This window comes from Marmota flaviventris, chromosome 6, assembly GCF_047511675.1.
Source record: "Marmota flaviventris isolate mMarFla1 chromosome 6, mMarFla1.hap1, whole genome shotgun sequence".
NCBI classification, from domain to species: domain Eukaryota; kingdom Metazoa; phylum Chordata; class Mammalia; order Rodentia; family Sciuridae; genus Marmota; species Marmota flaviventris.
Genome location: NC_092503.1, coordinates 101,791,503 through 101,806,936, shown reverse-complemented (window position 1 = coordinate 101,806,936; position 15,434 = coordinate 101,791,503). Strand labels below are relative to the sequence as shown.

The window sequence follows — 15,434 nt, the reverse complement described above, 5'->3', positions numbered from 1 at the left end:
TTGTTGTGGTGTTAACGATTTAAAAAACAGTTACCTTCTTTGACAAGGCCCTGGATAGGGGCTACCTTAACAAAGCCTGTCCTAAAGCAAATTTTATTTATACAAACATTACCAGAAGGAGGCTAGGATATCTTATATCCTTCTAGAATTAGTAAAATATATAAGCTTTTAAGTTTTCTCTATATACAACTCCCCCCGCCCAATATACATAGACCTCTATTCCGCACTCGTGAGTAAAACAAACTGCCCCTTGAAAAGTTGATTTCTCTGAGGATTTCAATCTAATTGAATAAATACTCCTACTTTTACAGGTAATAGTGTTAAAAGAGTAAAATTTGAGCTGATGGACTATATTTTTTGAAATCTAAAAATTATTAATGATCATAATTCTACTGTTAATAAGTACTATAGGGGCTGGGGTTGTGGCTCAGTGGTAGAGTGCTTGCCTAGCATGCATGAGGCACTGGGTTCGATCCTCAGCACCACATAAAAGCAAAATAATGTGTCCACCTAAAAACTAAAGATACATAAATAAATAAATGTTAAAAAAATAATAATAAGTACTATAATGCATGTATTGTGAAATGTGGCATCTATCAACCAAATTATTTTGTAGTCTTCACTATTAGATTGAAATAGCTGAGTAAAAGGTGATTATCTGGGTTACTGCAGCTTTAGTCAATAGTACTATCACCGTAAGTGTAAGGAAACATTTTTATGGTTGGAGGCTTCACTGATAGAACTATGGAAGTTTCTCTTGCCTCAACCTTTTTTAATCATCAGCTGGAGCCCCACACAGTTTCCAAATGCTTCTGTTGTTACTCTTACTTGTTTAACCACTTTTAGTTATTGATTTAGCAAGAATTTATTGAGTACCTATTGGTGGTAACATGGTTGCTCTGGAGATACCATAATGAAGAAAAACAGACACAGAGGCTGCAGACAAAGAATCTGTAGTCTGCTGAATGAGGACCAACATCTTCCCTTTAAGGCCCCATGACAGGGTTCCCCTTTTTAGATTTTGGTGCCAGTTACAGCCTGAGTACCAGATGGCCTGAGGAGATTGGCTGCTGTGGGTCAGAACCTTTTCAAAAGGATTGAGCTTTCTGTCTTTTCTCTCCAGAGACCAGAAACATCTCCCCATCCAGCCAGCCAATCAACTTAAAGACACTTCAACCTCCTGTTCTTCAACCATTCTTACTGCCCTCTGGTTGTTTAGGTTCAGGTATCCTTGACACATCCAGACACAGAAAGGAACCCTGGATTTTCACAAGCAGTATAGAACTCCCAGGTACTTAAAGTCTCATCCTTCAGGAAAGTGATTGTGGGTTTGACCAGAGTAAGTTTCCTGTGAGAATCATAGGGAGAAGTATTTACTTATTTTAAGATTTCTGGAGGCCTTTATCAAATTGAAATCTCTAGAGTAATACATCAAATTTTATTATGCATTATCCTTTCCCAGACATTCCACATCCATTTGAACTTCTAAATAACTATATGAGGCAAATAAAGTCAAAAGATATCCATGGATCTAGAAAACATTAGTTGAGTGACTGGCTCAAAGTCACACAACTAGCCAAATTGTTTAAACTCATTTTTCCTTCAACTAAAGCAGAAACATCAGAACCAAATATTTTCAGAGTATTTTATGATGTATGAAGCATTTTTACACATGTGTATTTTAACAAAATCTCATTTTAACTTTTGATTCTAAATCCCTCATGAATAATCAAGGCTGTATTTCTTTTTGAGTTAAAGTGACTTAACTTTACTATATATCCTTGGATACCAAATAAAGCATCCCTTGTGCTACAGAAGCTTCCCAGAAAGCCCAAAGGTCCACTGTCCATTCTTGGCCTAGATTACAGACAAATCCCATTCTCCCATTTAGCTTTTTGAAAAAACCTTTGAATCCTTGTATGAGAAACTCATCCAGTCTTAATAATCTTGCCTAATCCCAAATCCTCCCTGTATCATCTTTCACTGGCAATTTTAGTTTCTCAAATGATTAGCTTACTCACAGACTTTGACAAGAGATAGGGATTTGAACATGGGATTTTAAAAACCTTTCTTTTTTATGCAGATTTAGAAAAGTAGTAGAAAGTTTTAAAAAGTCATTAGTTATTTTTCTCATTTTGCAGTAATACAAAATTGTTACAGAAAATGTAGAAAAGTAGGAAGAAAAGATAATCCAAGGGTCTATCAGTAACATAAAATCCCTTTTAGGGAAAAAATAAAACTTTTGTCAAAATAATCTCAACCACAAAGGTAAATAAACAGTGTCACATAAAACTTTCTGAGAAACCAGAACTTAGGAACTAAAAATTTTAAGTAACTTAATACTTTCATTTTATTAAGTACAAAGTCAACAGTCTTTAGTTGAGTTTACAGGAATATATAGACAGTGACATTATACTCCCTTCTAATGTTGTATTATGCAGGTAATTTGATGATGCTGGGCTGAGATAATGGCTCATGAAACAGAGGCCATGATACATTATCTCTCATGATGAAAGAATTGTGCCTTTTCTGAATCAAGCACCTAGAGTGTACTATGCTAGAAAGATCTTCACTGGAGGCAAAACCCAGTCTGTTTAACTGATGAGTACCATGAGGGACCAGGCTGTGTTCTAGGTATCTGCAATTCAGCAATGAATAAAACATACAAATCCCTGTCCTTGTGGAGAAACATAAACCAGGTAAATATTACATAATCTGTTAGAAGGCGATGGTGCCCAGGAGAAACAGCAAGGAAGAGTCACAGCTGAAGGACTGGGGTGAATGTACAACTTTGAATAGGATCAGGGAGGACCCCTAAAACAGAGGTGAGGAAGCCAGCTATGTTTCTCTCCCAGGAACAGGGAATAAGGGCAAGGGCTCTGAGGTCAAAGCTTGCAATGAATAGCAAGGAGGATAGCATGAACATAGAGGGAAGCAGAACAGGACATGAGAGTCCCCAGTTAGTAGTATCTTGTTATGGCAGTTCTAGGACCAATCACAGGGCCATGGGCCCCGCCACACCGCCAATTAAATTGACACAATTTGCCTTAATCAGTGATTTTTGGTGTCTCCGTTTAGTGAGAACAAGTAGAAAATGGAACATGAAGACCATATCCTTCCCCTATCTATACCATGTTAAAGGGAGAACTGGAATATTCAGTTCTCATGTGAATTCAGCAGAAACTGATGGGATGCTCCTCATCACAAATGTGAATGTAATAGAACCTCTATGGTAGGGAATTATATACAGAGAAAAAATTCAGAACAGTCAGTTTCAGTGTAGTTAAATGTGTTTCCCATCTGAGTCCACCCTGTTAAAGCAGATGTTCCTGGGTTGTACCTTGGCAGCTTCCCACCTGGATCCTTGCTTTTACTTCTTGGCTCTCACAACTGACTCATTTATCTTCAAGCACCTTCACACTTGGGTGAAAAGGCTGTAAATGCACTGTCTGCTTTTGCATCCCAGTGGTGACAGAGAATGAGTGAGTGAGTGAATGTGTGTGTGTGTGTGTGTGTGTGTGTGTGTGTGTGAGAGAGAGAGAGAGAGAGAGAGAGAGAGAGAGAGAGAGAGAATATGATGAATAATATGAATATGAAAATATGAATGAACCAAAAGAATAGGGAAAAGGGCTCAGGGGCTCCATGGGAAATTCATCCCTCATCCTGTTCCATGGCACACAGGAAAACCCTTGGGCTTTTTTCAAAATTTCACCTCAAAGACAGATTGGAGTCCCTCCTATACTCTGCAAAGATCTGAGGTATGGGTGTGTGTGTGTGACATTTATACAGAGTGGCTTGGGGGAGGAGTGTAAAAATGAAAGCAAAACTTAAATCTTGCTTAAGAAACCCTTCTAGCTGCTGTAATCCCAGTGACTAGGGAGGCTGAAGCAGGAGGCTGGCAAGTTAGAGGACAGCTTGAGCAACTTAGTGAGAGTAAAAGAGTAAAGAGTAAAAGGGACTGGGGATGTAGATCAGTGGTAAAGCACCACTGAGTTCAATCCCCAGTACCAAAAAGAAAAAGAAACCTTTATAAATGTCACACAATCTTATGTGTCTGTGTGTGTGTATTGGGGGCAGTGGGGTGAGGTACTGAAGATACTGGAGTTCTTTACCACTGAGCCTCACCCCCAGCCCTTTTTATTTTTATTTTGAGACAGTGTCTCACTAAGTGGCCCAGGCTGGCCTGGAACTTGCTTCAGCCTCCTGAGTCACTGGGATTATAGGTGTGTACCATGATGGCGCCGAGCTGTGTGGTATTTAAAATGCCCAACATACTTTTCCCCTTCCCTTCCCTTTTACTTTAATCTACCTTAAGTTAATCATGTACAGTTCCTAGTCACTCTTCAAACTGTTCATTTAGATTGTTCCCCGAGCAGTTATTATGTGCTTTTGAGGTACCAGGTACTATTATAAGTGCTGACATATACTGTTTCATTTAATGCCCCAATAACCTTATCAGTTGGGATTAATTATTATTCACCCTATTTACAACTAGGGAAAGGAAAAGGCCAAGAAACTTCCAAAGGGTCTCAGAGTTGGTAAGACAGAATCAAAATTTGGGTTTTTTAAAGTCAAATATATTTATTCTTCACTCATTAATGAAATATTTAAAGACATATCTTCTGTTTTGTAGTAATTGTGCAAAATTTTAGAGATATAGGAGGAAATGCAAATTTTCATAGTTTTGTGAGAGAGAAGTTAGGAACAACTCCACAGAGGCGGTAAGAAGTCTTGATAAAATAGAAGTAACTGAAGTTCATTTGAGATGTAAACTCAGAAGAGAGCAAACAGCCAGGTGTGGCTGAATGTAAGGATCTTGAAGGAGAATAAGCAGTACATTAAGCCAAAATGACAGTATGCACCAGGTGGCATCAGTCAAGATAGCTCTTTGGAGTGGTTTCAATGCCAACCTGGTAGATCAATGGATCCGTGATTCTCAAGAAAGGATGTATGTATGCACCACAGTTGGAGAGCATGCTACCTCTTCTCCACCATAGATATCCTCACCATAGTCAGGCACAAATATAGACTTAAAAATTCTTTGGAGTATCTTTAAGTAAGAAAATGCAAATAGGCAATAGACACCATCTAAAGATTTTAAACAGGCAAATAACTTGTCATGGTTATATTTTTTTAATAGAAAGCCTCAAACATATACAAAAGTAGGATTAATCATATAAAGAATTCCCATGTAACATGTCAAAAATTATCAACTCATGGACAAACTGTTTTCATCTTTATACCCACTCACTGATCCTTTACATAATATTTTAAAGCAAATCACATCATGTTCTGCATAATACCTAGTTGTATATGCATCCTTGAAAGAGAAAGATTTTTAAAGCAAAACCACAATACTTTATTTTATCTTTAAAAAACCCAAACAATCCCTTAACATCAGATATTCAGTGTTTTAGCCTGGTAGGGTGGCACACACCTGTAATCCTAGTGACTTTGGAAGCTAAGACAGGAGAATTGCAAGTTTGATGCTAGCTTGAGCAATTTAGAGAGACCCTGTCTCAAAATAAAAATAAAAAGGGCTGAGAGGTATAGCTCAGTGGTAAAGTGCCCCTTGCTTTAATCCCCAGCAACCACCCCCAATCTAGTGTTTGAATTCTCCATGGTCTCATAATTATTTTAAAGTTTGATTGAATCAGGATCCCAATAGGGCCCACATCCTGCAATTGGTTGACATGTTACTTGAATTTCTTTTCATCTGTAGGTTCCTTTCTCCTTCACTCTCCCCCAACATAGTTCTTGTAATTCATGGGCAGAACAGGATCTTTTGTCGAGAGCTTTTGACAGGCCATACTCTTATCCGCTCTGGCAATCTGCCTTTGGGCTACTGTAATATGGACCTCTCCATATATTTCAAAGAGGAAGAACTCAATGGAGATGTCCAGTGGGAGCTCACTCATTCACTCCATGAAATTTAAGTAAAATCTGCATATGTAAATATGTGTTTTCAGAATCCACAGTTTTTTCATGATTTTTCAAAATGATCCCATGACCCCAAAGCAGCGAATGATTATTAACTCTGGTTCTGACTTTTCATTTTAGGGATGAAAACCAGGAGACTCAAGTAGATACGTTGTCTGAGTTTACATAACATTTCTGGGCAAGAATGTGAAGCTAAGAATCCAAACTGGTGTTTCATTTCATGTTCCACACTGCATACTTATGAAAGGGGAAAAGGAAGAGTAATTTTGGACATTTGAAGTACTGGGGGTGTGGAAAGTGTGTGAGTATGAGGCAAGAAAGCCAGGGGAATGTCCCTCAGTCAAAGTGCTCTCTAACATTCATTTCCGCCACTCCCTGGGCTCTGGAATCTCTTATCTTAAAAGGGGGGCTGGCCAACGACTCTGAGCTTTGCAAACTATGGGAAAGGGGGAGAGAAACATCCAGAAATTTCAAAACAGTTTCTGAGGCAGATTTAGGATCCACTGGAAGCTTCATTTGACACAAAATCACACTATTTGGTGTTTAGGCTATTTTAGTCTGTGAGCTCATAGGACTGAAAACAAATTCTGGGAGGAGGAGTCATTTATCTATTGTTTCAAATTTACCATTTATCTGTTCTCATTTGGAATCCAAAACTGTATTCCATGTTATTACCACACCATTCTCACGCTTCTCTTTGAAGGGATTAGGACTTTTATTATACCAGAGATGTCTCAGTACCAGAATGCCAAGACCAATGATCTCTCATATGCTAAATGAGGAATGTCTTTGTTAGCTGTGAGAGGATTAAGGGTAAAAATTACTCGTGTGGGGAACCAGACATTAACCAATGATTCTTTAATCTCTTTTGGTCTGGGATTTCTCATTAGTTAAGTGAGAGGGTTAAATTGTTATTAGTGGCTTTCTAAGCTTTTTAACTATAATCACAATAAATACCATAAGTATGTATATATTTTAGTGTTTTTTTTCACTGAATTGTTCTTACTCATACAACATTCCTTTAAAAAAAAAATGTGAGTCAGGCACCATGGCTATATTTGTAATTCCAGCAGCTTGGGAAGCTGAGGCCAGAGGACTGCAGATTCAAAGCCAGCCTCAGCAACTTAGCAACACTCTAAACAATTTAGCAAGACCATGTCTCAAAATAAAAAATAACAAAAGACTGGGGATGTGGTGCACTAATTAAACTCCCCTAGGTTCAATCCCTAGTATTAAAAAAAAATCTGGTTGTGGTTATAATCTATTAAGTTGATTTTAAGAACTACTAAGGGGGATTTTTGAAAAATCAGTTTGAAAAATTCTTTATGGTGATTTCTAAGTCATCATTCATCAATGACTTGTCAGTTTAATGGGTATCTATGAGCTAGGAAAATGGCATTAAAAATCTCCTTAGGAAGCTTACATTCTGTGTGATGTGTAACACACAAACTTCAAAGAGAAAAGGGAATCTCAATTGAATTAGTAAATCCATCAAATGGGTTTGATTTAAGGGATTGAAAAGCTGCAGAAATACAAGTTTCCCCCAAATCCCAGCCAAGAGGTCACAGCAAAACTAAAATAGCCTAAACCTCAAATGGTATGATTTTGTCAAATGAAGATTTCCTGTGGGCCCTAAATCTGCCTCAGAATCTATTTTAAAATGACTAGATGTTTTTCTCCCCTTTCCCCACAGTTTGCAAAGATCAAAGTAGTTGACTAAGATAAGAGATTCCAGAGTCCAGGGAATGGCGGAAATGAATGTTAGAGAGTACTTTGACTGAAGGACATTCCCCCTGGCCATCTCATTCTCAAATTCACACACTCTCCACACACACCCCAGTACTTGCAAACCTGCAGTTGTGTAACTCTGCACACCAATCCTGCCCCAGAAATCATGCTATACCACTTTTACCCAGCAGAGGGAAGTGGAACACCAAAATGACTGCAGAAATAATCCAGGACACAAAGACAGCCATTTGGTATTTGTCCTGTGAATTCAGGTAGTGAAGAGTAAGAACATCATAGGATTGAAAACAAATTCTGGGTGATGCCAGTTCTGGGAAAAATATATGAAGAGGTGACTGCTCTTATTTTAGGTGACTAATCATGGCCTGTCCCATCAGGACATCTCCCATCAGGATTCCCTGGGAGGCACCTTATCAAATGAGGCTCTCTTTTAGGCTTGGCTGCTGGTAGCCTGACCTTTCAATTTTTTCCCATTCTTCATGCTTTGAAACACCTGTTAAAATCATGCAATGTCTCTGTATTCTTCTGAGTCCAGGCTTTATGCAATGACCTTCCAAACCATGGCACTTTTTACTTTAGCTGCCAGGGGTGGTTCTTAATGCTTTCTTCAATTCCACAAAGTAGGAAATGTGGGTACAGGCTGAAGTGCAATGTGTGCTCAGTGGTCATGTTTGGGAGAAATGAGATCCATTTTTATTTTTATTTTTAGGTAAATTACTTTTAGGGAATTGAACCCAGGGCTTTGAATATGCTTCCACTGAGCTATATTTACCCAGCCCTATTTTACCAAAAATAAATAAATAAATAAAAAGTTATTTTTTTGTGATTCATCATTCTAGAGACTGGGAAGTCCAAGAGCATCGTTCCAGCATCTGGTGAGGGCCTAGGCTACTTCCTGGCATTTGGAAAAACAAAGGACAAGCAGAAGAAAACAAGCATGAGAGGCACTCTCATTTTATCACAGTCCTTGTGATAACCAATTCAGTCCTATGAGAGTGAAACCTCAGTCATGAGAGAAAGGCATTAATTTATTCATGAGGGCAAAGCCCTTTTGACCTAATTACTTCTTAAAGGTTCCACCTTCCAATACTGCTACAATGGCAAATTTCAATATGAGTTTCAGAGCAGAGAAACCATATTCAAACTATAGTAGCAACACTACCTGGTTTACCCTTCTCAAAGGGGATGGCATTTTTATGAAGCCACAGAATAACAGAAGTTTTCTTCACCTATGCACTTCTGGAGTTCAAATGTAGTTAAAACACACTCCATTAACCATGTAGCTAGCAAATTTTTTTTTTTTCTGAAATAGATAGGTACCTGTCAGAAGGCATTCCTCAAATAGAAACAGATGCAATAATGAACAATGGACTTAGGTATGACTCACCCTCCAGTCCAACAAGCTCCTTCCCTATCCAACCCAGGGAATATATATCTAAGTATAACCATGCAGTTAGGTAAGAAGGACATTTCTAAGTGTATCCTCATGCCAGGGAATTTATTTTTATTAAGAGAACTGGGAGGGAGGGATCATATAACTTGTAAGAGTTTAAGATTATCATGAAGAATCAGTGAAAATTAGTTACCAGTGAATCTGGGTGTTCAGCATCAATGAGGTAGAGAGAAGTGGGACAGGGCACTTTCATTTTGAAAGGTTGAACTTGCCATCTTGAATAATTCTCCTATTAGTTGGTGTCCATCTTAGGTCAGTGGCCAAGATAAAATGCAATAAATAGGTATGTCTGAAGTTTTCAATAACTTTAGGAATGCAAATCAATTCATGGAAGTTTTTTTAAAAATATTTATTTTTTAGCTGTAGTTGGACACAATACATTTATTTCACTTATTATTTTTATGTGGTGCTGAGAATTAAACCCAGGGTCTCACACATGCGAGGCAAGCGCTCTACCGCTGAGCCACAACCCCAGCCTTCATGGAAATTTTTTCTAAATCTTTAAAACTCCTTGCATTAGGTTAAGATTGTACCAACAGAAAAGGATAAATGAGTTAAAGAAAAAAAGTTCAAGAACAGGAAACAGGAAAGGAAGAGTTAGTAATAAACTTTTTGGGCCGGGTACCAATAACTGTTTTAGTTGCCACTTAGTGCATTCATGTTCTGGGTCCCCTGTGCTTCACACCAATCAGTGAAAACCAACAGGATGAACACCAATAGGATTTGCTCTGACAAGCACCAATAAAAGTAAAGCTGCTGTCTGTATTAGCAGTAAACTAATGACCCTGAGATATGCCTTCCCTGTCAGTCTTACTATTCTGTCATGTTCCTAAATTGACTGGTCAGAAACACCTGTTATAAAAACCAGACTCTTGGGCTCCACTATAGACCTATTGAATCCAAATCTCTGGGCATCTGAAATATGTTTGCTTATTTTTATTTTTAAGCTCCTCAGTGTGAATGTATAGCTATCTTTATTTTTTTCCTGAAACGTTTTGGGAATAGGATTACATTTCTTTTAAAGAAAAATAATCTAAAGAAGTTTTGTAAAAAAGTACTAAATACAAAAATATCTATGATGAAGAAAATATATTCCCTCATTCAATTTACTTGCTTATTCTCAGGACTCAGTCTTTCTCTTTGAAGGAACTGCATTCCACCCTGTGGTTCCCATCTATTCATTGCTCCTGCAGTTATAAACCAGAAATTGAGAAATCTTTTCAGTTCAATTCTCGGCACTATCCTAGTGCACTGAGACCTACAGCAAATATGAAAGATCGTGCCTGAAAGAATGGAAAGTACGCTGAGAGTCAGGAACTGACAGCAGAATGAAGAAAGCTGAGGGGGTTAAAATAATAATAATGCAGCAGTGGAAGATAGGGATGAGATGGCTCTCTTAGTTCATTGGCCGTCCCTGAGTAACAGAAATGCAACTATGAATAATCCACAGCCCCCGCGCTCAAGAAGCAGGAGTTTGGGATAATTAACACCGTTCACTCGGACCAACCATTTACACTTCTGTGTGAATCTGGACAGCAGCCCTTTACCAGAGTAGAGAGAAAAGAGCGCCTGAACTCATGGTAAGAGCTTGGCGACGATTGGGGTGGAGGGAAGGAAGAAACTTCCGTCCCTTCCTCTGCAGTTTATATAAAGACGTGCTTCGACCCCTGACTTCGCTGCACGAGCCAACACTTGCCTAACTGTACCCATCTCTTCCCACCCAGCCATCAGCTTCCACATTGCAACTTCTAGGCGCCTGGGAGGAGGATGGGCGGGGTGAAGCAGAAGGGGCGGGGCCACCTCCTCTAGGCCCACGGACCCCACCCTAAGTCCCAGTTCACATTACCGCGAGAACATGGAGGGCCCCGAGCGGCGCACGCGCAGACCCGTCAAGCCCGCACTTCAGGTCCCGCCCACCTTCGCTGGCGGGAGCTGTTTGGCGTTACCATGGAGCCTGCCCCGGCCGGAGGACGCTGCTTGTCGCCGGGGCAACCGGGAAGGACAAAGCTTGACCGAGCTGGCGGCGGCCACACCGGCAGCGATGGTGTCTAACCCTGTGCATGGCCTGCCCTTTCTCCCGGGCACGTCCTTTAAGGACCCCACGGTGAGGACTTGTGTGCCCACCCCCACCTATCCCCGCCTTCCGAATACCTAGATGGGCTCCCACTTAGTGCTCCTCCATTCTCCACCCGAGTCAAACCCGTCTTCTGTCCGGAATTCTCTCTTCAATGCAGTTCTGTTGTTCTCTTCTACACAGCCTCATCCGCTGTCCCGTATCCTTTGCCACCCCTCCATCCCTCTTTTCAGTTTTTGCACTGATCCCTTTTTCGTTCTCATCCCCTTAGTTGCGTTCGTACTGCTGTGTTCCTTCAAACCTTCCCCTTTTTCCTCTAAATCAGTTCACCGCACCCAACTCCCAAGCTCCCGTTAGGTCCTCACCCTAGTTCCTTCTCTCACACCATACTCTTGTCTCTGCTCAGCTCATCCCTGACCTCCGATAGCCTCCTTCCTTTCGCCCGCTCAACACCTCTCCACCTTCATCCTCATCCTACCCGTTTCCCCCAGACCCGTCATTCTCGCCCTGCCTCCTTCCTCTTCTGAATCCTGGATCCTAATCTTTACATTCCCAGCTCTGTTTCCTGTCTTGGATGTAAATGGTTTCAATCCCCTTATTTCCATCGTGCCCTTTCACATAGTCTCCGCCCTTCGCGTTTCAGCTTCTATGCAACCTCATCCTTTTTCTCTCTCCAGCTTCCACATTTTGTACTGTCTAATCCTACACTCTGTCCATCTTTGTTTTCTGTTTCCCTTGCAGTTTCTCTTCAAATTTTGCTATCTTCTTCCCAAACTATCACCCAAACCATCTCTGCTTTGTAGATTTCCCGTTCCCCTCAACCTCAATGGGTTAAGTGCTGTTTCGTCTTCCCTCAGCCCTATACTTTCACTCTAACATTTTTGTAAAAAGCTCCTGTTCAGATTGTGTTTTGCTTCCCCCAAACTCAAGTGTTTGTTGTCACATTTTCTAAACAAAATTATTTAATATTTGTTTCAGTTCTAACAATGTTACTGAATTATATGTTCTGCAAAATCAATATTGAGATTCAGTATACTGATTATCATAGATGAGCCAACGGTAATTTATATGAATATAGTTTAGTAATTTAGACTCTTAATTCCTCTCCATATTCACATAGCTAAGGTAAAATATTTAGTCAACATATTTTCTTCAGGAAAATAAATTTAAATTTAAAATGAAAGTGTAGTGAGAGAATTTGGGTTCTCTCTCCTTTATTAAGACACGGCAGCATAGATTTTCAGTTTCATTGGGTTTCCAGTTTTATGTAATTTAGAAAATGTTATAGGAATTTTACTGCCCTGTACAGAATCAGCTTAAAGGCAGGCTTGAGTTGATTTGGGGGATTACAGAGATGTGAATGGAAGTGCCAGGATCTAAAGGTACTTATTGCCATTCTATAAGTAAGGCGAACTGTGCAGTGGTTATATTTCATGTTTTAAATACACTGGCCAGGTGTTAACCAATTTGCCTTATTTGAAATTTGAAAATATGGTCACTGTATCTTCAGCAGCGAAGTAATAGGTATATATAACTCTGAAGGTGAATATATATATTCAGAAGGTGAATCATAATGAGTGAGAAGGGTAGAGAGGCCTTGCCATGGGGTGCACCATGGGTCATAGCTGAGTGATGATAGTGATACCTTGTTGAAAATGAAGAAAGCAAACAAGTCACTGATGTTGCTCTTTTATTTTTTTGGTTGCTGAGGACAAAACCCAGGCCTAGCACCTGCTGAGCATGCACTCTACCACTGAGCCTTAGCCCCTTCTGATATTGTTTCTACCTTTAGAGGTAGAAGAAGAGGTGCTTGATGCTATACAAGTTACTCAATGAGGAAATCAATTCAGCCCATTTTGGTTTGTATCTTGTGTGTTATGCACTTGAGCAGTTATGTCAAGTGACTTGTGGCACTAAACACAAGACCCTTTATAAAAAGTCCATAGTGGCCAGGCGGGGTGGTGCATGCCTGTAATCCCAGCTGCTCGGGAGGCAAAGGCAGGAGGATTATGAGTTCAAAGCTAGCCACAGCAATTTAGTGAGGCACTAAGCAACTCAGTGAGACTCTGTCTCTAAATAAAATACAAAATTGGCTGCGGATGTGGCTCAGTGGTCGAGTGCCCCTGAGTTCAATTCCCAGTACCAAAAAAAAAAAAAAAATCCACAGTACATAACTCTTTTAGCAAGAGAAGTTTATTCTGTTGTACCTTTCATGTTGGTACAGATTTTAAAAACTGGTAGGCAGGGCTTCAAAGAAATTAGAAGATAAACAAGTAGGTCTTTTGTATTTTGTATTTTATTTTTTTTGTATTTTGGTACTGGGGATTATTCAGGGGCACTCAACCACTGAACCATAGCCCCAGCCCTATTTTCATTTTATTTAGAGTCAGGATCTCACTGAGTTGCTTAGTGCCTCGCTTTTGCTGAAGCTGGCTTTGAACTTGCTATTATCTTATTTCAGCTTCCCAAGCCTCTAGGATTATAGGTGTACGCCATGGTGCCCAGCTTTTGTCTTCTTAAATATGTATTTTGCAGTTAATTCCAAATTATACATGTAGTTAAGTATTTTACATATAAAAATTTGAAAGTAACCTCATATTACAAAGAATGGAAAAAGGAAAAATTAATCCAATTTGCTTTTCTACTCTTTCATTTTTTTTATTTATCTTTATTTTTTCTAACTATTGAGAATATGTTCATTGTATATATATAATATATAAAAATAAAATACATAAAAATCAATATAATTAAAAAATGTATAATATAGACAGAGAATGTTTGCCAATCCAGTCTCTCTTCATATTTGCATGCTCACAATTGTAGTATGATTTTTTTAGTCTTATTAAGTCATAAATCATTTCCTCCAGGTTTCTCTGTGATCTGTAAAGCCATTATTTTAATGACTGTGTAATAGTCCATTACTGAGTTTTCCATCATTTACTCATGTCTTCATACGTTTGTCTTTTAAATTGTTTCCAAAGTTTTACTGTTGTAAATAACATTCTTATGGGATGCTCGAGGCATATAGTTCTTTCCCATAATTTTGTATTATAACCTTAAAATCAATGATCAAGAGTAGAATTATTGAGTCCAAGAATTTAAATACATGCTATCTAGTTGCTTTCCAAAGAGTTTTATGAATTTATCAGTGTGGTACATAAAAACAAACAGGGCTTTTAATATAAAGCACTTTCTAGTCCAGGTAAAAATATAATTCACAGACCTTTGTCTTCTGGGTTCCATGATTCACAATCACTGAGAAGATTAAAAAACATAGAAAAACTAGTAAAAAAATTAAGTGGATAGAGGAGCCCAGCATGGAGACACACACCTGTAGTCCCAGCTACTTAGGAGGCTGAGGGAGAAAGATCATCTGAAATCATGAATATAAGACCAGCATGGGTAACACAGTGAGACCCTGTCTCAAAAACAAAAACAAAAACAAAATGCAGATGAGATAGTATTTTAATCTTTCATGTAAGGTGAGCTGGTAGTTAAATTGAGCATTATAGAGAAAGATTTTAAATTTTAACATCTAGTAGTTCTTTCCCTCCTCATTCCTAAGTGTTTTAGTTTAAAATACAGAAGCTTTTAATGTAGGTAAACTTTAAGATGTAAGTTTTGTGATGTTTATAAGCAAAGGTTTGAGTTATAATATTTTTAAAATATTTTATATAACAAACATATAATGTTATTAATGACATATTTCTTTTCTTCTCCAGAAAACAGCTTTCCATAGAAGCCAGACGTTGGGCTACAGGAACGGCTATGCAGTTGTTCGACGTCCAACAGTTGGGATAGGTGGGGAGCGGTTACAGGTCAACCAGCTGTCTCCAGCAGAGCTGGATGAGTTGGCCAATAAAGCACCAGTTCTAACTTATGGCCAACCTAAGCAGGCCCCACCTGCAGAATTCATTCCAGCACATGTAGCTTTTGACAAAAAGGTATCACCTGGGATTCTAGGGTACCCTTGAATTTAAATGCCTGAAAGCCAACTGGCTACAGAAAACTTAAATAGTCAACCACAGGATTCCCACAGTGCTCTCTGGAGAAAATTGTTTAAATGCCTTAACCCTTACTCATAGACAGCTGAACTCAGGCTTGAAAGAAGCTTTCTTTAGTCAGGAAGTTGATTACAGAAAATAATTCCCTGTAGACCTCACTGGAATATTTGCAGATACAATTAAAGAAAAGTTGGTTGAATCCTAGAATAGTGAGTTC

At 39.0% G+C, this 15,434-nt stretch overlaps 1 protein-coding gene across 1 annotated transcript in view; it reads left to right on the top strand.

The window, feature by feature from the left end:
- The first annotated feature begins 11,057 nt into the window (after nt 1–11,057).
- The window catches only part of Efhc1 (EF-hand domain containing 1), a 59,902-nt gene continuing 55,525 nt past the window's right edge, over nt 11,058–15,434 (top strand). The window contains exons 1-2 of the mRNA XM_071613929.1: nt 11,058–11,243; nt 14,936–15,157. Of these exons, the coding sequence (XP_071470030.1) occupies nt 11,181–11,243; nt 14,936–15,157 (285 nt within the window). The 5' untranslated portion in view covers nt 11,058–11,180. The remainder of the gene's footprint in view (nt 11,244–14,935; nt 15,158–15,434) is intronic.